The following is a 22,706-nucleotide window of genomic DNA, read 5'->3' as shown; positions in this document are numbered from 1 at the left end:
AGTTGTTTTAGGAGTTCCAAAACGTGTTTTTTCCAATTTAAATTCTCATCAATATGCACCCTTAAGAATTTTGAAATTTCCACCCCATTTATTATTTCCTCATCATGTCTTACAATTATCATTGGTGCAGCACCTCTAAGAACTGAATCTGTTGTGCGTATTTAAAATTGAGGATAAGATCATTTGCAGAAAATCAGTCAATAATACTTTTAAGAACTTTCTTTGCCACTTCTTCTTCTTTCTGTACATATGCTTGGATTGATTACAGTACTTGTGCCATGTGCAAAAAGAATTAGTTATGCTTGTTGTATACAAGATGGAACATCATTTACAATAATGGACTGAAGACTGAACTTTGGGGAATGTGATTTCTCTTCAGTCAGAATTTTGTCCCTGGACAATATTGCTTCAATTGCTAAGTACAACTTTCTGCATTCTTTTGATTAAATATGACATTATCCATTGGTTGGCTATACAATCAATCCCATAAAACTTTAATTTATCTATGAGAATACCATCATTCATACAGTCAAATGGCATAGAGAGATCGCAGAAAATACCAATAAGGGCTGTTTTATTATTTAATGCTTGTAAAATCTGATGAGTGAATGTTTAAATGGCATTCTCAGTAGAGCAACCCTTCTGAAACTGAAACTGTGATTTGCTAAGGTGAGATACTATTCAAGAATATATCAATTTCTCAAAGACTTTGGAGAACAATGTCAGCAGTGAAATAGGTCAGTTATTGATCTCTCTTACACCTTCCTTGAAGAGGGGTTTCACAATGGCATATTCCAGAGTCTGTGGAGTACTGAGTGTCGTTGTCTGATCTAGAAAAAAATGCAGCACTCAAATTACATTGTCAAAGTTCAGAAGCTTACAGTTGTTGCTGTTCTGGTCTTCCATACAAAGACTGGTTTTATGCAGCTCTCCATGCTACTCTACCTGTGCAAGCCTCTCCAGATTACTGCTGCAACCTCCATCCTTCTCAATCTCCTTGCTGTATCCATCTCTTGGTCTCCCTCTATAGTTCACCCTCCCCTCCCCCCCCCCCCCCCCAACTTCCTCCCAATTTCAGATTTGTGTCTCAGAATGTGTCCTATCAACCAACCCCTCTTCTGGTCAAGTTGTGCCACAAGCTTCTTATCTCCCCAATTCTATTCAGCATGTGGAAATGAGTGTTTGGCCCCTTATGGGGCAGGTCCAGCCACTTTGGTACAGGTCTTATTACATTCAACACCACATTGGGCAACCTGCACACTGGATTAACACCCAGTCCCGGAGCAGAGAAAATCCCCGACCCAGCCAGGAAGCAAACCCAGGCCCGTAGGATGGAAATCCGTCATGCTGACCACTCAGTTTTCAGGGCAGACTATTCTATTCAGTTCATCTTCATTAGTTACATGATTGACCCATGTAATATTCAATATTCATCTGTAGCACTACATCTCAAAAGCTTTTATTCTCTTTTTGTCTAAACTGTTTATTGCCCATGTTTCACTTCCATACATGGCTACACTCCAGATAAACACCTTCACAAAAGACTTCCTAACACTTCCAAGTCCTTTGGTGTTTCCAGCGGAATTACAATGTCATTAGCAAACCTCAAAATTTTTATTTCTTCTCCCTGAACATGAATTCCTACTCCAAATATTTTTATATCCTTTACTACTTGTTCAATGTGCCAACTGAATAATATCAGCGGTTGGCTACAACCCTGTATCACTCCCTTTTCAATCATTGCTTCCCTTTCATGCCCCTTGACTCTTATAACTGCCATCTGGTTTCTGTACAAGTTGTAAATAGCCCTTCACTACCTGTGTTTTACTCCAGTAACCTTCAGAATTTGAGTGTATTCCAGACAACATTGCCAAATGCTTTCCCTAAGTCTACAAATGCTATAAACACAGGTTAGTCTTTTCTTGACCTATCTTCTAAGGTAAGTCATAGGGTCAGTATTGCCTAGTGTCTTCCTGCAGTTCTCTGGAATCCAAACTGATCTTCCCAAAGGTAAGTTTCTACCAGTTTTTTAATTCTTATGTAATGATTTAGTGTTACTATTTTGCAATCATACCTTATTACATGACTTATTAAACTGATAGTTCTGTGATTTTCATACTTGTCAGCAACTGTTTTCTTTGCAATTAGAATTCTTCATCAGGTCTGAGGGTATTTCACCTGCCCCATTCATGTAGCACATCAGATGGAAGAATTTTGTCATGGCTGGCTCTCTCAAGAGTATCAGTAATTCTGATGGATATCATCTACCCCTGGGGCCTTGTCACAATTTAGATCTTCCAGGTTCTTCTTGGAGTATCATGTCTCCCATTTCATCTTCATCACATCTCCTTCTCTTTCTAATAGTTTATCTCCATTGTATAGACCTTCTATATATTCCTTCCACTTTTCCCTTCTTTGCTTAAGACTGGTTTTCCATGTGAGCTCCTGATATTCATTCTTTTCCCCAAAGGTGTCTTTAACTTTCCTGTAGGCAGTATCTGTCTTACCCCTGCCACACGGAGTGGCTGCACGGTTAGAGGCGTCATGTAATGGACTGCGTGGCCTCTCCCACCAGAGGTTTGAGACCTCCTTTGGGCATGGATGTGTGTGTTCTTCTTAGCATAAGTTAGTTTAAATAGTGTGTAAGTCTAGGGACCGATGACTTCAACAGTTTGGTCCCTTTGGAAGTCACACACATTTGAACATTTGTCTTACCCCTAATGATATATGCTTCTACATCCTTACCTATATCCTCTAGCCATTCCAGCTTAGCCATTTTGCACTTCCTGTCAGTTTCGTTTTTTAACTACTTGTATTCACTTTTGCCTACTTCATTTGCTGGTTTTAAATTTTTCCTTTCCTCAGTTAAATTCAATATCTGATGTTTTATCCAAGGATTTGTACTAGGCCTTGTCCTTTTTATCTATTTGAGCCTCTGCTGCCTTCACTATTTCATCTCTTAAAGCTACCCACTTGTCTTATACTGTATTCCTTTCCCCTGTTCCAGTCATTTGTTGCCTAATGCTCCCTCTGAAACTCTCAAAGCTTCTGGTTCTTTCAAATTATCAAGGTCCCATCTCCTTAATTTCACACCTTATTGCAATTTCTTCAGTTTTTATCTACAGTTCTTAACCAGTAGATTGTGGTCAGAGTCCACATCTACCTCTGGAAATGTCTTGCAGTTTAAAATCTAGTTCCTAAATCTCAGACTACCCATTATAAAATCATTCAGAAACCTTCCAAAGTCTCCAGGTCTCTTCCAAATGTACAACACTTTTTATGATTCTCAAACCAAATATATATAGTATGAAAAATTAAAAAATAGTTGATGGACGAACACCATATGATTAAATTTTGCTCTGTGCAAAATTCTACCAGGTGGCTTCCTTCTTCATTCCTTTCCCCCAGTCCATATTCACCTGCAATCTTTCCTTCTCCTACTATCGAAATTCAGTCCCTCATCACAATTAAATTTTTGTCTCCTTCACCTGTATGAATAATGTCTTTTATTTCATCATACATTTCTTCAATCTCTTCATGATATGTAGACCTAGTTGTCATATAAACTTGTACTACTATGCTGGGCGTGGACTTCAAGTCTATCTTGGCTACAATAATGCATTCAATGATGCTGTTCATAGTAACTTACCCACATTCTTATTTCCTTATTCATTATTAAACCTACACCTGCTTTATCCCTATTTGACTTTGTATTTATAACTCTGTATTCACCTGACCTGTTGCTCCTGTATTCACCTGACCAGAAGACCTGTTGCTCCATTATTCACATGACCAGAAGAACTGTGCCTCTTGCCAATGAACTTCACTAATTCACTCTATATCTAACTTTAACCTATCCACTTCCCTTTATAAATTTTATAATCTACACTGTGTGATCAAAAGTACCCGGACACCCCAAAAAACATACGTTTTTCATATTAGGTGCATTGTGCTGCCACCTGCTGCCAGGTACTCCTTACCAGTGACCTCAGTAGTCATTAGACATTGCGAAAGAACAGAATGGCGCACCCCACGGAGCTCACGAATTTCGAACATGGTCAGGTGATTGCGTGTCACTTGTGTCATATGCCTGTACATGAGATTTCCACACTCCTAAACATCTCTAGGTCTACTGTTTCCAATGTGATAGTCAAGTGGGAACATGAAGGGACACATATAGCACAAAAGCTTACAGGCCGACCTCATCTGTTGACTGACAGAGACCACCGACAGTTGAAGAGGGTCCTATCATGTAATAGGCAGTCATCTATTCAGACCATCACACAGGAATTCCATACTGCATCAGCATCCATGTCAAGTGCTATGACAGTTAGGCAGGAGGTGAGAAAACTTGGATTTCATGGCCGAGTGGCTGGTAAATGCCAAACAATGCCTCTCTTGGTGTAAGGAGCATAAACATTGGACGATTGAACAGTGGAAAAACATTGTGTGGAGTGATGAAGCATGGTACACAATGTGGCAATCCAATGGCAGAGTGTGGGTATAGCGAATTTCCTGGTGAACATCATCTGCCAGCGTAAGTAGTGCCAACAGTGAAATTGGCAAGCAGTGATGTTGTGGTGCGGTCATGTTTTTCATGGAGGGGGCTTGCACCCCATGTTGTTTTGCTTGGCACTATCACATCACAGGCCTACATTGATGTTTTAAGTACCTTCTTGCTTCCCACTGTTGAAGAGCAATTAGCACCTTTTCATAATGCACGACGTGTGGTGGACTGGTTACAGGACAATAACATTCCTGTAATGGACTGACCTGTACAGAGTCATGACCTGAATCCTATAGAACACCTTTGGGGTGTTTTGGAATTGTGACTTCATGACAGGCCTCAGTGCATGACATCGATACCTCTCCTCAGTGCAGCACTCCGTGAAGAATGGGCTGCCATTCCCCAAGAAACCTTCCAGCCTTGACATGCCTGTGAGAGTGGAAGCTGTCATCAAGCCTAAGGATGGACGAACACCATATAGAATGCCAGCATTACTGATGGAGGCCACCATGAACTTGTAAGTCATTTTCAGCCAGGTGTCTGGATACTTTTGATCATATAGTGTACCTGCCCAATTAAGGGATCTAATATTCCTTGCTTGGATCCACAGAATGCCAATTTTGTTTCTCCCAATGATGACATCCTCCTAAGCGGTCCCCACCTGGAGATCCAAATGGGGTACTATTTTACCTTTGGAATATTTTACCCAAGAGGATGCCATCATCATTTAACCACACAGCAGAGGTGGATGCCCGCAGGAGAAATTATAGCTGTAGTTTCCTCTTACTTTCAGTTGATATTACAATGCCAGATCAGTCAATCATCCAGACCATTGCCCCTGCAACTACTGAAAAGGCTGAAGCCCCTCTTTAGGAACCACACATTTGTCTGGCCTCTCAACAGATACCCCTCCATTGTGGTTGCACCTACGGTACAGCTATCTGTATCGCTAAGGCACACAAGCCTCCCCACTAATGGCAAGGTCCATGGTTCTTAATAGGTGATTGAAATTTCTAGGATATGAACTTTTCATGTCAATTATTTCATAAGTTAATTATTTTAGATAATTCCAATTATGTTCTCAGAATGTTGGGATTGCCTAGTGCTAACAATAATTCCTCAGCTAGTGATTAGCTTTCAAAGATATTCCTTCACATGATGCTCTAACTTTCATTATCTGTATCTATTAATTATTAAAGCTTTCCAAAAACCTAATTGTGTTATTGTAATTAGGAACATAAATATAAAGAACTAAGATATAAATTCAAAAGAAACCTTACATAGAAATTGATTTCACATGTTCCTGTACTGATGGTGACTTAAAAGTGCATCTGCAGTATATATAGTATGAAAAATAAAAAAATAGTTATTTTTGATAGCAGAAACATGACAGATGGATTAAACTCCAACTTGTTACATCTCAGGCTGGTGTCTGGGACTCCTGTTAGCTGCAGTGGCCTTTTTGTTTACATGTGGCATTGTTGTGTCTCTCCATAAGTGCTTAGCATCATTCAGTGTCTTGTTGCCATGGCAGACATCTTAGGGACTGCCGCAAGTATAAGGTATTGCTGCTGCCATAACAGTGTTACCAGTGGTGTGTGTGTTCGAAAATTCTGCTTGCAATTTGTAATCTGTCTTCCCATCTATTGTATTCATGCAAAATCATTGTAGTCTGTATTTATGGTGGCACCTTACTTAACCAAAGAGTTCAAAGCAAGTTACCCAGCAGGTACACTGGATAAGTCAGTTCTACATATACATACCTACTTCGCAGGCACCAAGTGAAGCATGATTCAGGGTACCACTACTAGTCATTTGCTTTTCTGTTTTACTTGCAAACAGAGTGAGGGAAAAAATTTGTCTAATGCCTCTGTATGAGTCCCAATTTCTCTAATCCTGTCTTTGTAGTCTTTAAGCAAAATGTACATTGGTGGTAGTAGAATTATTCTGCAGTCAGTTTCAAATTCTGGCCCTCTACATTTCCTCAATAGAGTTCCTTGAATGTTGCCTTCTCTCCAGGGTTTCCTATTTGATCTTGCAAATCATCTTCAACATACTGGCTTGTTGTCCGAACCTACTGCAACAAATGTAGCAGCTTGCTTCTGAATTACTTCAATGTCTTCCTTTAATCTGATCTGGTGTGCATCCCAAACACCTGAGTAGTACTTAACAATGGGTTGTATAGTGTCCTATATTCAGTCTCCTTTACAAATGAACCCCACTTTCCTAAAATTCTTCCAATAAATTCAAGTCAAACATTCGGCTTTCCTACTACAATCCTTACATGGTTGTTCTGCTTCATATTGTTTTGCAATGTTATGTCTCGATATTTAATCAACATGACTAAGTCGAGAAGCACACTACTGATGCTGTATTCAAACATTATACGTTTGTTTTTCCTACTCATCTGCATTAACTTACGTTTTAATACATTTAGAGCTAGCTAGAAATCTTGTACACTATGTGATCAAAGGTATCCGGACACCTGGCTGAAAATGTCTTACAAGTTCGTGGCACCCTCCATCAGCAATGCTGGAATACAATATGGTTTTGGCCCACACTTAGCCTTGATGACAGCTTCCACACTTGCAGGTGTACGTTCAATCAGGTGCTGGAAGATTTCTTGGGGAATGACAGCCCATCCTTCATGGAGTGCTGCACTGAGGAGAGGTACTGATGTTGATCAGTGAGGCCTGGCATGAAGTCAGGCTCCCAAAACACCCCAAAGGTGTACTATAGGATTCAGGTCAGGATTCTGTGCAGACCAGTCCTTTACAGGGATGTTATTGTCATGTAGCCACTCCACCACAGTCCGTGCATTATGAACAAGTGCTCGATCATCTTGAAATATACAATCGCCATCCCCAAATTGCTCTTCAACGGTGGGGAGCTAGGAGGTGCTTAAAATATCAATGTAGATCTGTAATGTGATAGTGCCATGCAAACCAACAAGGGGAGCAAGCCCCCTCCATGAAAAACATAACCACACCATAACATCACCACCTCCAAATTTTACTGTTGGCACTACACACAATGCAGATGGCGTTCACTGGGTATTCACCATACCCACACCCTGCGATCAGATTTCTACATTGTGTACCATGATTCATCACTCCACACAACGTTTTTCCACAGTTAAATCATCCAATGTTTACACTCCTTCCACCAAGCGAGGCGTATTTTGGCATTTACCGGTGTGATGTGTGACTTATGAGCAGCCACTTGGCCGTGAAATCCAAGTTTTCTCACCTCCCACCTAACTGTCATAGTACTTGAAGTGGATCCCGATGCAGTTTGGAATTCCTGTGTGATGGTCTGAATATATGACTGCCTATTACACATTACGACCCTCTTCAACTGTTGGCGGTCTCTGTCAGTCAACAGATGAGGTTGGCCTGTATGCTTTTGTGCTGTACGTGTGCCTTCATGTTTCCACTTCACTATCACATCAGAAACAGTGGACCTAGGGATATTTAAGAGTGTGGAAATCCTGCATACAGACATATAACACAAGTGACACCCAATCACCTGACCACATTCAAACTCCGTGAGCTCTGTGGGGTGACCCATTCTGTTCTCTCGCGATGGCTAATGATTACTGATGCCGCTGATATGGAGCACCTGGCAGCAGGTGGCAGCATAATGCACCTAATATGAAAAATGTATGTTTTTGGGGGTGTCCAGATACTTTTGATCATATAGTGTATAAGTCATATTGCGTCCTCCTACCGTTACTCAATGATGACGCCTTCCCATATATCACAGCATCATCAGCAAACAGCTACAGATTGCTGCTCACCCTGTCATCATATCATTTATATAGAGAGAGAATAAGAGCAGTCCTATCACTCTTCCCTGGGGCATCTCTGATGATATCCCTGTTTCTAATGAACACATGCCACTGAGGACAATATACCAGGTCTGCTTACTTAAGAAGTCACTGAGGCACTCATATCTCTCAGAAACTGTTCTGTATGCTAATACCTTCGATTACAGTTTTCAGTGGATGGAATGGGCTTGCAAATTTACAAGCGAATATCCTTAACATAAGTTTGCCACAGAATTCTTGAACATATTGTCAGCTAAAATATTATAAATTTTCTTGAGATGGAAAAGCTTCTGTCCATGAATTAGCGTGGTTTTAGAAAGCATCACTCATGTGAAACTCAGCTTGCCCTTTTTTCACATGATATTCTTATAACTATGATACAAAACTCACTGTATTTGTTGGTCTGGCATTTTTGTTAAATGTTGGAGGAAGGTAGCTTTTGTGGTATTAAATTCATAGGTGGCAAGAGGCAATTGAATCTCACCACTTATTAGGTAAGTATATTCCCCAACATTGTCTACTGGGGTAGAAAACTTTTAAGTATTGTCCATTGTGTTGTGGTTGGCAAGGAATTTTTCCACAATGGCAAACCATGTTCTTGGATGATCTGTTTGAAAAGGAATTAGGTCAGGTGGAGAAACTGTGTCATAGGAATTTCATGGAAAACATGCCCAAGTTTTGTCAATCTGTGGGCTTTGCTGTATGAAACCCCATTGATCATATATGGCATAGAAGGAAACTCAGAAATCTTGTAAACCTGTTCTGCTGACTTCTACATAGTTTAAGAAATAGATTTTACTGTTCTTCTTTTTTTTTTTTTTTTGCTGTGCAGGTGTGTGTGTGAGTGTGTGTGAGTGAGTGAGTGAGTGAGTGAGAGAGAGAGAGAGAGAGAGAGAGAAAGAGAGAGAGAGAGAGAGAGAGAGAGAGAGAGTGAGAGAGAGAGTGAGATACAGATTCATGTATTTTCAAGAGGAAGAAAATCTTAAAAACAGACCTATATGTTTGTAGTGCTGTACTGTGCTGTATGGATAAGATGCAGGAGGTATAATAATACTACATGAATCTGATAGAGCCCAGTTTTTGTTTTGCTTATGGCCATACAAGTCAGATACAGTTGCACAACACAGAAGCCATGAAGTGAACTAACAGCCAAAGTTCATGCATGTGGTCACAGTTGACCCCCAGTGATGTCTTTGTAGTCATGGAGTTCACATATGCTTAAATTTCTGAGTATTTGAACAATGCAACGTGTAGGTGGTAAGCTGTCATCTTCACACATGCCATTGGCTGTTTATTCTCTCAAATTTTTGTTGTCCAAATAACTTTTGCTATGTGAAACATGAGCTCCTGAAAGAAGAAATCTAGGTGCAAAAACTATGTTGTATAAGATTTGTAAGATAATATTATCAGTTGATTTTAAATTGTTATTAAATTTACTGGAGGTTTATAATCAAATAATGTATGCAACTTAAAGGTTACATGATAATAAATCTAAAAGTAAGTAATTTTTAGGTAATGGAAGTCTTGATTGTAGCTGGAGCAGATATTGAATCAAAGGATGCCATGGGTAGAACACCACTGCACTGGGCAGCCGAGGCACACAATGTAGATGGTCTGGAGTTGCTATTGCACAAGGCAGTGAACACTGACGAACAGGACAACAGCGGCCAGACAGCACTGATGCTGGCTGTCGGCAGTGGTGATGCGGTCAATTTACTGCTCAGGAATGGAGCAAGTGTTAGTATGAGAGATAACTCGGGGAGGACAGCACTGCAGGAAGCCACAGACCGTGGTAGCTATGACGTAAGTTCCAATTGCATTTGTTTGCACTACAGAAAGAGGTATCTCATGGTCAAATGTGTGTTTCTTCTGATGCAATTGCAGTTGTGAGTACAAATCAGAATGCAGTCATGTACAAGTTGTGATTGTAACTGTTATTTATAGATGCCATTTTGCAAAAGAAGCCATTTTTACTGGCAACAAGCTTAGTAGTATTTAAGATTTGACAAAACATTAGGATAGAAAATATACTACTCACTCTTCTTTGAGCAGAAGGCCATAAGTCTGATCTCCAGAGAAAAAAATTAACAAAAATTTGACCAATAGACAGCACTGTAACTGTTAGAACATGTCCACCAACAGATGCACAGCACATGGCTGTTTCTCAGTTTGTGTCCGAGTTACCCAACATGACTGTGTCCATGAATGATTGCATGCTGCTGGTAAAGCTCTTTTACAGAAGTTCTGGACACTCAAGGGTATAGGGTCCAGAGAAAATAATTACAAAATTCTAAAAGATAGGTTCTTTAGAAGTACAATGTGACAGAGGGAGGAAAGCAAATGATCAGCGCTTGTCAAAGATTAGTCCAGAGCATTACAGGAGGGGTTGAGTGGTGGCATTCAAACATGCAGTGCACAGGGAATTGCCCAAACATTGGACAAGCCTGCGAGCATGGTACATAACATCCTATACGAAACAACCTGGATTTCTATCCATACAAAATCACCTGTGTTCAGGAAATGATTCTTGCTGTCCTTCCAGCAATACGAACATTCACTATAGGCCAAAAAATGAAATTAATTTCATTGACAAAATCATACTTTGCCACTTGAGCAATGCACAGAGTTGTTAAGAAAAACAACATACCATTAGCATTAGCCACATTACATACGAACACATTCCAGTTTTTAATTTCATTCAACAAGACCTGACCGATCAGGGTTCTTAAGTTTCATCCAGCACTAGCTGTCTTTAAAACAAATGACACAAACTAACAAACAATCTGAATTCAACAGGCCTTTTGTTACTATGTAATTCCAAGACAATAAGATCTCAGTATTCCCCATGGCTCTCAGTACTTTCACCTAAAAGGATCATTTCTTATTCTCAGTTCCAATTGCACATAACACATAGAACCATTCAAATCAGCCAGGGCTCTAGCTGTCTATATGATTACAACACTCAAATTTTAATTAGCTTGTAGCCGACTTAAAATGCTTAACTCGACTTCTCTACTTGAAGCAGCAGTATCCACTTAAATTGCAAATTATATACAATATAAAATAAAATAAATTTACCTGTGGTCCAAAGATTGTACAAAAAACATACAAAACATGGAGTTTAACTCAGCACTTAGCCACTTTTGAATTCAAAATTTGAATTGGCACTAGCTCTTTAAATTTTCAAACTACACAAGTAGTTAAATATTGAAATGCCCAAGGCGCTAACATTTTCAACAGCTAACACAAACAGAATAAATTTTAATTTTAACTTGGCACTTAGCTGTCTTTAAATTCTCCAATGAGTTTATCAATCTGAATTGGCACTAGCCATTTGAACTTCAGCAGTGCACCAAAAGTTTTTTAAAATCTGGGGCCCCTGGACAAAAATAACACCAGAATTTTTTTAAAAACAAATTCATGGCTCTGGCTGCCATTAAATTAAGCATGTTAACAATTTTCCTGAGCAATGATTTTTATTTGGGGGTTTCAGTTCAAAGCACTAATAAAGCTAATCATCTAACAATAAATCCTCAAACATAGGTCTCAATTGACACACCACATGAAAACAACACTTGCATTAACTGGTGCCTTCAGCGTTGACAACACACCCCATTACACATAAGTCTGGCCAGTTACATGAAATAATATGGACACTAGCTGTTTGATACGTCATCAGACATGATATTAGGATTTGTCAAAGAATAAGCCCTTAAATATTTTAACATAACATGTGGAAGGTTTTAAAAGTATTCAGTGGTAACATTTTGAACATTAAGGTATTACTGGAGACCAAACAATTTTATTACCCCAAATTACTCTAATACAACACATATGGCAGTACTACCAAAACACATTAAAGATGGCCATAAGAATAATAACAACAGAGATTATGTTAACTAGTTGGCTCTAGCCGCTTACATATCAAGTTCAAGGAACTTTAATTGTGGACACTGTGCATGTTAACACTAAATGGAAAATATTGGTTACAGTATTCAAAATACACTTACGTATTTATGTTTGTCAGTATTTCCTGTAATAGATGTCATGTTTTCTATTTCAGGACTTACAAATTTTGGTTTGAGGTAGAGCAGATTTTCTCATTATATACAAAGCACTAAGTAAACAATTTAAGAATTTATGTACTAATCAAGACCTTTGTTATTAAAATCTGACACTTTTTTTAAAGGCAGAGCAATAGAGCATCCACAGACTCTGTACTGCTGTTGGAGTGGCACTCAGTATCACAGTTTTTGTTATATCCTAGATTCATCATTCCATCTGTTACACATTGCTGGTTTTTCTTCTATACATGTTAAGAACTGAATCTTAATTTCTTACCTCTGTTCTTGTAACCCAGTTTGCAGCTTTAGTTCCAGTCATTACAGCTCATACCATTTTTTGTGGGTATGCTTGATGTGTAGCAGCAAGGTGGAAAACATGTCCTGTCAATTTTCCATAATGGTTGTGAGTTCTGTGATCTCATTCACTACCATTTTGGTTAACATGTAACAAACTTCATCCATGTCTTCATAACTACCATTCCCTGTTGTTCGGTAATCTTCTGCTCCTCAGTCGTTTATTTCTGTGAACTTCATCATTTTGTTAGTTGTGCCAGTATCATTGCATTAAGAGGTCTAGAGTGGTAAAATGGCACACACTGCTCATGTTTTTTTGTGCTATGATTATGCACTTGACTATTCACACAGGAACATAATAATTTTATATCCGATGAGTAGCTCATCTCCAGCCTCACCACTCTTCCTGGGCAAACTGGCTGCAATGCATTTTGCATGAATGCTAAGATTGAGATATTCTCATACTTCACAAATTACATTTCTAGTATATTTCATTATCTTCTCACTGTACAAATCAATTAATGTGTATGTCATTTGAAACACGTAGGCAAGATGATTAATATGAGGCCTAATTCTCATCTGTATCTCAACTGCTACTGAGATAACCTTCATAAAATACATTCTAAGGCAAAAATTGGTGCACCACAAAGGAATTATCTGAATGGGACAGAAATCAGTAGATGTGATATACATGTACAGACAAACAGATGATTACGGTTTCAGAAAAACTGGATGTTTGATTCAAGAGGAAGCGTTTCACAAACTGAGTAAGTCAATAACACATTGGTCCACTTCTGGTCCTTACGCAAGCAATTATTCAGCTTGGCATTGTTTCACAGAGTTGTTGGCTGCCCTCCTGAGGGATATCATGCCAAATTATGTCCAGTTGGTGTGTTAGATTGTTAAAAACCTGAGATGGTTGGAAGGCCCAGACTGTAATGTTTCAAATGTGGGTAGATTGGGTGACATTGCTGGCCAACATAGGGCTTGGCAAGCATGAAGACAAGCAGTAGAAACTCTCACCATGTTCAGGCAGGCAATATCTTGCTGAAATGGAAGACCAGGATACCTTGCCATATAGGGCATAAATGCAGGGGTGCAGAATATCACCAACATACTGCTGTGCTGTAAAGGTACCAAGCATGACAACCATAGTGGTCCACTCCAGACCATCACTCCTTATTTTTGAGCCATATGGTGGGTGTCAGTCAGGTTGGTATCCCACTCCCCTGTTGAGACATCTCCAGACATGTATTCAGCCTGGAATCTCATTGACTAGAGTAGAATTGTCTTCAGTTATGAGTTCTGCCTTGAACTGAGCCCTGATGAGCAGCGAAGATGTGTCCAGGTACAGCCTGGATTGTGGTGGGATACCAACCTGACTGTTGCCTGCCATACAGTCCAACACCCAGGAGTCATGGCCTGCGCTGCCATTTCTTTTCATAGCAGAACCCCTGTGGTTTCTACAGCACCCTTTCGGCATTGCGGTATGTCGACGTTATTCTACACTCTGTTTTGTTGCCCTTTATGGCAAGCCATCTTGTGCTTACATTTCAGCATGATAGTGCCTGTCTGCATACAGTGAGAGTTTCTACCACTTGTGTTTATGCTTTCCAAACCCACCTTGGCCAGAAAGGTCACCAGGTCTCTCCCCAACTGAGAATGTTTGGAGCATTATGGTCAGGGCCCTCAAACTGTCTCAAGGTTTTGACTATTTAACACACCAATTTGACAGAATTTGGCACAATATCCCTCAGGAGGAAACCCAGCAACTCTAAAAATCAATGCCAAGCTGAATAACTGTCTTCATAAGGGCCAAAGGTGGACCAATGCATTATTGACATGCTCAATTTGTGAAGCTCTTTCTTTTCAATAAATCATCCAGTTTATCTAAAATTATAAACTTTAGTTTGTCTGTCCATGTACAGCACATCTATCAGTTTCTGCCCCATTTGAATAATTCCTGGCCTTAGAGAGCATTTTACTTCAACCACCCAAAATTAGTAAATAATTTAATAAGAAAAATTTGACACACAACCTACAACTGCAACATAGTGATCATCCTTATTACAGAACTTTCTTAATGCTAGTTTTTATGTTATAAAACACTTACATTTAATATGAAATCCAACACTTACAAATAACAAAATTAGTGATAATAGCAGTAGCTACTGCAGAACAAGTTAATGAAAAGTAGAGCAATAAAGACAGATTGAGGGTAGGTAGTTTTCATCAAAGGCAATGGATATAAGAGAGAGATGGAAGAGGGAGAGTAATAAGAACTTTATAGGGCACACACAATTAAGAAAGGGAAAAAGAAACATTTGGGCGATTGACTGAGAAACAAAACAAGAAAGAAGTATAAGTAGGAAAATATGGGAGCATTTGTTTGACAGAGAGAAACAAGCCATGCACATCAATTTTTAAGGAAAAAGTAATGAGGCTGACAGAAGTAAGTATTTCAATTTTTCTTAACTGGAACAGCATATTGAATTGTGTGAAGGGTAGCTTGGTTCAAAGGCAGAGAGTGGCAGAGAGAGTTTTCAAATAGTTTGGTTTTACGGCGGGGCACAGGTAGGGTACTAGTTTTTGTTGCCATTTGTTGCCACTGTAGGCTTGTAGCATGGGAAGCAAGGGAGGATGTTGTTTGGTGGCCAATATCCTCTTTTTAGAACACAACTGCACACATGTACAACAGGGTTCTTTATTCACAGAACAGAAAGTCACTTATCTTTAAGCAAGCTGTTGTGGTACGAGCTCTTCAGTAATAGTTCTGCTTGTGAAGGACAAGTCCTGCTGTGTAGACTACTCTGATCACTATGCACTGACTGACTCTGAGCTAGAGACTGTGGCTCTGACTGACTGTGACTATGACTCCAACTGTGACTGGACGACTGCCTGGAACTGTGACTGACGATTCAAGTCAGTGGCTCACTGGATGACTGACTGGACCTCTTCAGTCTGCAGCGGTGAAATAAATACTGATGGTCAAGAGGGCATTGGTGGCACATTATTTGCGAAGCTGTCATTGGCCTCTCTCCTGATAGGCTCACTGCTTGTGCCTACTATTGATCTTCTTGCAACCTCTTTGTTCCCGGCGTGCTGGTGACAGCTTATACCAGCACATTGCTCCCCTCCTCCCTTCCCCCCCCCCCCCCCCCCCCCCCAAATGCCACACCACTGTCGTGTTGTGAGGCTGCAAATGACAACGGGGAGGGAGGCAGGTCGCTGGATGTAGAGATGAGCCGGGAGACGTAGCTGTGGAGGATGGTGTACTCCCGATTTACCATGCCATATGGCTTGTGAGGCAACAGGAACATCCCCCAGAAAACTGCTGCCAGGGCACACATCCAGGCCTGAGGATGTTTCCTGGGGTGATGATCGTGATTGCTGTGGTGGGTACATGTCCATGGAGTCAGTGAGCGGGTACGGCGGGGCGGGGACGAGGGTGCTCGTCCATCTGCTCCTCCACAGGTGCCTCGGTGGCACCAGTGGGCGGCTGCGAAGACCACACGGCTGCAAAGATCATGCGGTCCCATGAGGCCATGAACCTGGGAGAAGAAAAGCAGCTCACAGGCCAAAACGCCATGCACAAATTTGGTTATGGTGGCAGCACTGCAAACCATCAGGACCTGCAATCAAATAAATTGGAGAGCCGATGCATTCCTGGATTACGCCTCTTTCCCAGCACCTCACAACCATGAAGAGAACAAGATTGTGTGGTGGAAAGCAATACTTGTGGACCATTGGTGGTGCCGGATGCTGCAGTGAATGTAGCAAGTGTAGCAGTGTCCAATGGCGGTGGCCAGGCGGAAGTTCCGCTGGTAATGGTCTGTCTCATGGGTGGGAGCAATATGAGGCAAGAAAGAGGTGCAAAGCCTGTTACCATGTGTGAGTGGTATGAAGCTTGGCCAACTGTTGCTTAAAAGTGCATAGGAAGTGTTCTGCTTCTCCATTGGACTGTAGGTGGAAAGGAGCACTTGTTAAATGACGAATGCCGTTTCATTTACAAAACTGTTCAAAATCATGCAAAGTGAACTGTGGTCCATTGTCCGACATGAGTACTTCTGGCAAGCTTACTATGCAAAATATCGAGGACAATGCTCGAACGGCACTACATGATATGGTGGAGTTCATAGGCACCACAAATGGAAACTTGCTAAAATTGTCTACCACTATGAGCTAATGAGTGTTCCAAAATGATCTTGCAAAGTCAATGTGCACTCGTTGCCATGATTTTAGGGTAAGCTGAGAATGTCTGTGGTGGAGCAGATTGGTTTTCTGCATGTGTGCAATACTGTGAGGTCATCTGTTCAATGTGGGCATCCATGCTCTGCCAAGTACAGCGCTGGCGCTCTAACTGTTAAGTGTGAACAATTTCCCAATGTCCTTGGCGGTGGAATCACAACACATCCTTTTGAAACATTTTAGGAATATGCACAGGTGACTGTCCACAGTAATTTTGAACTAGAATCACATTCTGTTGAACTGAAAGGCTATGCCGACATGCAAAATATCAGCCTACAGCTAGGTTCTGAATACTGTCAATGAACAAGAAAAGATGTGTGAATGTAATGCAACAAAATCTTGAGATCTGAGCAACTTTTCTGTAGTGCAAGGGAAAAGATTTCAGCAATTCAGAGCCCTGCGCATCAATCTGACAACAAGATGTGACAGATGCATCAAAATCAGAGTCTGCGCCAATCAGAAGGCAAGATAGGGCATCTGCATTGCCATGCTTTGCCATAGGTGTGTACACAATTTCATACTGATACTGCAAAAGCAACAAAGCCCAATGCTGGAATTTTTGAGCAGTGCGTGTAGGAACCAGATTTGATGGATGAAACAAGGTCTGCAAAGGCTTGTGATCTGTCACTAAATAGAACTTGTGACCATACAAATAGTGATGGAATTTTTCACACCATACACGATAGTGAGAGCCTCTTTTTCTGTTTGAGAATAAATGCACTGAGTTTGAGTTAATAACTTTGAGGCAAAAGCAATAGGTCTGTCTTGTGCACCAATCCTGTGCAGAAGCACAGTGCCAATTCCATAGGAAGAAGTGCCAACTTTCAAAACTACTGGCTTGGCAGTGTAAAACGCGCTAAACATCTGTCACTGAGCAAAGCATTTTTGAGTTTTTGAATGCATCTTGACAGTCTTTAGTCAGCACAAAAGGTACATTTTTGTGACACAAGAGATGCAATAGAGCCACGATCTGAGCAGCATTTGGTATGAACCAAATGTAGTACGTCATTTTGCCTAGTACTGACTGCAGTTCAGACAAATTGCAAGGAACAGACAGGTCACGGATTGCAAGAAAATGAGATTGGAGGGATGCACACCCTGATTGTTTATCACATGACCTAAGTATTGTAGTTAAGTTTGAAAAAAAAAGGCACATTTTTCGAGATGACACTTGAGTCCTGCTTCTGACAACACTCGCAAAAGAGTACGCGAATTGGCAATGTGTTTCTCTGGTGTAGAGCCTGAGATGACAACATTATCAAGGTAGTTTGAACAAAATGGCACTTTTGCAGTCATTTGTTCCAAGTAATGTTGAAAAGTAGTGAGTGTGGAAGCACTGCCAAAGAGCAAACACAAATACTTGAACAGTACTAAGTGTGTATTTACAACAAACACTTTCTGTGATTCTTCATCCAATGGAATTTGCAAGTAGGCATCATGCAAATCTATCTTAGAAAAGTAACGTCCTGCACCAAGCTTGTTCATGAGTTCTTCAGGTCGTGGTAATGGATAAGTGTCAACTATTGTCCGTGGGTTGACTGCAGACTTTGGCTACTTTGTCTCTTAAAGCAATTGGAACAGGGCGGGCCTGAAAAAACGTAGGCTGTGCATTGTCTTTCAACGTAACATGCACTACGAAGTCATTAGCTTTTCCCATTCCTTCTGAAAATAGTTTGGGAAATTCTTTAAGCAAGTCAGCAACACTGTCTTTGGTACAAAAGCCGATATGGAAAGTACGTTGTGGTGGATGCTAAATCCAAACAAATCAAAGGCATCTAAATTGAAAATGTTATCACTGTCTCTTGATTTCAACACAGTAAAATTCACTATCCTAGTGTGAGATTTATAAGTGGCAGGCAAACTACACTGTCCAAGCACTGGAATACCTGTCCATTGTAAGCAGAGAGGTGCTTGCTAGATTTAGAAAGGTGTGGTGAGTCTAACTTCATACGTGGCACGATTAAGCAAAGTTACTGAGGCCCTTGTGTCTAACTGAAAGTTCACATGATAGCCAGCAATTTGTAATGAGACAATTAGTTTGTTAGAACACCATTGCACAGCACTAGAGCAAGAAGGGGGTACAACCTTAATCTTGCTTTTGTCAGTGCCTGCTGTAGATTTGGAAAACACAGCGTTCACTGCATGTGCACAAGCCTGTTTTCTTCTGGGAGCAGGCAAAATTGGCGTTTTTGTGCTGTTGCAAACAAACTGCTTGGACATGGCCTTGTTTTCCACATGTTTAACACATTGTGTTACATGATGGACAATCCTGCCCTTTTATGACAAGCAAAACACCTAGGGCAAAACTTCACTAAGTTCACAGGTCTGTTTACATATCTATATGGCTGTACACATGGCTGTGTATGCACTCATTGTTGTGGATGCTTGGGGTGGTTGTGAGCAAGGGGCAACTTGACCCGACAAATCGGGGCCTGGTCACACTTATTGGCTGCTAGGGCACCTGAATCATATTTCTCTAAGATTTGGACAGTTGAGGAAGTGATGGATCAGAGTACTTTAAGATCTGTTCCCATATTCTAATATCTGGGACACTAAATGTTATTGCATCCCCAATCATTAAATCGTTGTAAAAGTTGTCGTAACTAGACTTAAATTTACCCTTCCTAGTCATGCACATTAATTCTGTGTACCACTGGACTTGCTGATCTTAGTACTTGGTTAATGCAGCCATTACTTGGTCATAACTGATTTCCTCAGAAGATGCAACTGGGAATAGCTTTTGCATTAACCTGAACACTGGGGACCCCACAATCGAAATAAGTATTTTAGCTTCACAGTACCTTGAACTCGATGAACTTCACAATGTGCTTGGAACTGTGTCAGATATTCAAGCCATTTCTCTTTGGTGTCATTAAATTGCCAGAGTGGTGGTAGGTGGGTAGGTGGCACTTTCTAGGCCTGTCGGTTTGTCTGTTGGACAGCCAATGCAGCTTGTGCAGCCAGTAGTTGTTGTACTGTCAGCAAATTGTTGGTTCTGAAGCTGAAAAGCAAGTGTTAGAACCATCACATTGGCCATCTGTGGCTGTGGCACAGGGGCAGGGGGTGGAGGGAGTGGGGGAGCCATGGTTTACACAAATACATTATACCAAAAAGCAAGCGAAGCCACTGAAAAGAGACATTTGATTAGTTCTGCAGCTCCCTTCCTGGAATACATGCAAGAACACAACAGTACATTATCACCCCCGCAAAATAAAACACAAGAGAAGCAAGCAAACTCTGCACTGAATTATACTTGTTGCCAGTCTAGTTTTGTGTGGCCCACTGTTGAGTCTTGTACCAGAGGAAGCAAGGAGAAGGTGTTGTTTGTTGGCTGGTATTCTCTTTCTATAACAAAACTGCACACATGTATAATAGGGTTCTTTATTCACAGAACAGAAAGTTACTTATCTTTAAGCAAGTCATTGTTGTACAAACTCTTCCATAATAGTCAATGTTAGTGTCATTGCTCATGAAGGACAAGTCCCACTGTATACACTACTCTGGTTGCTATGTACTGACTGACTCTGCTAGAGACTGTGGCTCTGACTTACTGCGACTGTGACTGCCTGGAACTGTGACTGATGACTCAACTTGGTGACTCACTGGATGACTGACTGGTGCCCTCTGGTCCACAGCAGCAATCTAAATATTGGCAGTCAAGAGGTGTTGGAGGCGCATTACTTGAGAGTCTGTCATTGGCCTCTCTCCTGATAGGCTCACTGTTGGCACCTACTATTGATCTCCTCACAACCTCTTTGCCATCCAGTGTACTGTTGGCCACTTACACCAACACACTAGATAAACAAGACCTTCTGTTGTGGTCATGATGACTTGAAAGTTACTCAATATGTGATGGATGGTACTGCAGTGTACATGCACTGAGGAGCTGATGAAGTAGACATAGTATATGGTAGCCACATAACTTGTCTGACTACAGCCATCCTGAATGAGCAAGTGAACCAATGACATGGTCAAATAGAAGGGTGTTGCAAATGTAAGACACACAAGCATTCATGGCTAGTTCTAATCATCTAGTTTTGAATATTCATGCTGTGTAGGATTGCTTCACAATAGGGGAGCTGTGGCAGAATTAGTGGTTTCACCAGTTCACCTTTCACATCCTGTGGAAATATGATCTGAAACTTCTGGAAGGCATAGAGACTAGTGGAAGTCTTCCTCGATGTGGCATCAATATTTTCTGCCTAGTTGAGCTGCGCACCTGAAGTTACACCCCAGGTCTTTGCCATTTTCTGGTATGATATGGTGTAGAAACTGGTAGATTACTACAGATATTGTCAAGAAAAATAGGGGGCAGCTGTTCACAGAATCCAAAACATATTTATTGTTGAGAAACTGAAATTATTGGAGGCTTTTTTGCATTTAGTTTAAGCCCCAGGTTTTGCACTTACCTGAACACAGAAAACAAATGGTCATTCATCTGGATAATGGCAATATTGATAGCTGCAGGTCTCCCATTTAATTAAAACTGGAGGTCATTGGCACAGAAATGATCTTTAATGGAACAAATGTATTTGACATACAAGAAAAACAGTTTTGGGCCCAGGACTGACCCTTATGGCACTCCTGAAAGAACATGATTCTGTGATGACTTTTCAGTTCTGTGAACTGCTGTCTGTTTTTCTATTATCTTTAAACCCACTTCAGTGCATCATCTGAAAATTACACCTGTCACATTTTCTTCTGAGCCGTATACCTAAGTTGAGAGTATCTGATAGTGTAATAGTATTACTGTTGTGACCCTATGGTTGTCTGCAGTCTATTTCGGGTTATCAGTTACCTTAATCAGTGCAGTGTTTGGATGTTGATGTTTGTGAAAATCAGACTGATATTTGTATGTAAGTAGAATTTGCATATTATTCAGTCAGTTGTTTGAGAACAATAGATTACAGGGCTTTGGGTACAGCAGATAAGATTTTAATTGGCTGGTAATCCAGAGCTGGTTGTGAGTTCTCATTCTTAAGAATATGTCATAGTATGCTTCTTGTAAGCTGAAATCAAATGTGTCTGTCAAGACTAGTACAGCAGCTTGAGTGCTGAGTACTAATGATGCTCAAAAATATTCATTCATTTCATCAGCTGAGATGTGAAAACCTGTTTCTTATTTTATCTTTGTGACACTCAGGCTGTAGAGATCCTTCCACAGGATTGTAGGGCACATATTGCTGCACGCAGTGAAAAGAGTGTGCTTTATTTTGGCTTTTTGAACATATTGCTTTACACTGTTTTGTAGTCTTCTGTGTCCTTCATAGCATTCAGGCTTCATATTTTATTTAATATGCCTCTTTTCATTATTTTTCATAAGTCAATTGTCAGCTAAAGTATACATATAGGAGATATCTGGTCACAGAAAACTGCAAGCTCATTAGTGAGCTCATCAGTTTTACCATCTGTTGTGGGATCACTACAGTATTATGGAATAAATAATACAGCGTTAAAAGTAATTAATTCTTATCTAAATATTAGAAGGCAATTTGTGTCAATTCAAAATAAGCATTCTTCACGGAAGAAAATCACATCTGATGTACCTCAGATCTCTGTTCTTGGACCATTCTTCTTCACTGTTGCAATTAACAATTTGCCACATTATGTTGGACTTGTCAGTTATCTGCTATGTTAACAACACAACTTTAATCACCACAGATCGAGATAGGTTTAGGTTATGCCAGAAATCAGAGGACACACTCTCCTTAACACTACCTGGTTCACATATAATAAACTACTGCAGAATCTGGACAAAACTCAA

At 40.5% G+C, this 22,706-nt stretch overlaps 1 protein-coding gene across 1 annotated transcript in view; it reads left to right on the top strand.

Annotated features, from left to right (window-relative positions):
* LOC124605330 (serine/threonine-protein phosphatase 6 regulatory ankyrin repeat subunit B-like) overlaps window positions 1-22,706 on the top strand; it is a 353,003-nt gene that overhangs the window by 310,400 nt on the left and 19,897 nt on the right. Inside the window, exon 15 of the mRNA XM_047136936.1 lies at window positions 9,849-10,139. Coding sequence (XP_046992892.1) covers window positions 9,849-10,139 — 291 coding nt within the window. The remainder of the gene's footprint in view (window positions 1-9,848; window positions 10,140-22,706) is intronic.

This window comes from Schistocerca americana, chromosome 3 (genome assembly GCF_021461395.2).
Source record: "Schistocerca americana isolate TAMUIC-IGC-003095 chromosome 3, iqSchAmer2.1, whole genome shotgun sequence".
NCBI lineage: Eukaryota > Metazoa > Arthropoda > Insecta > Orthoptera > Acrididae > Schistocerca > Schistocerca americana.
This window is presented reverse-complemented; position numbering and strand designations above follow the sequence as displayed.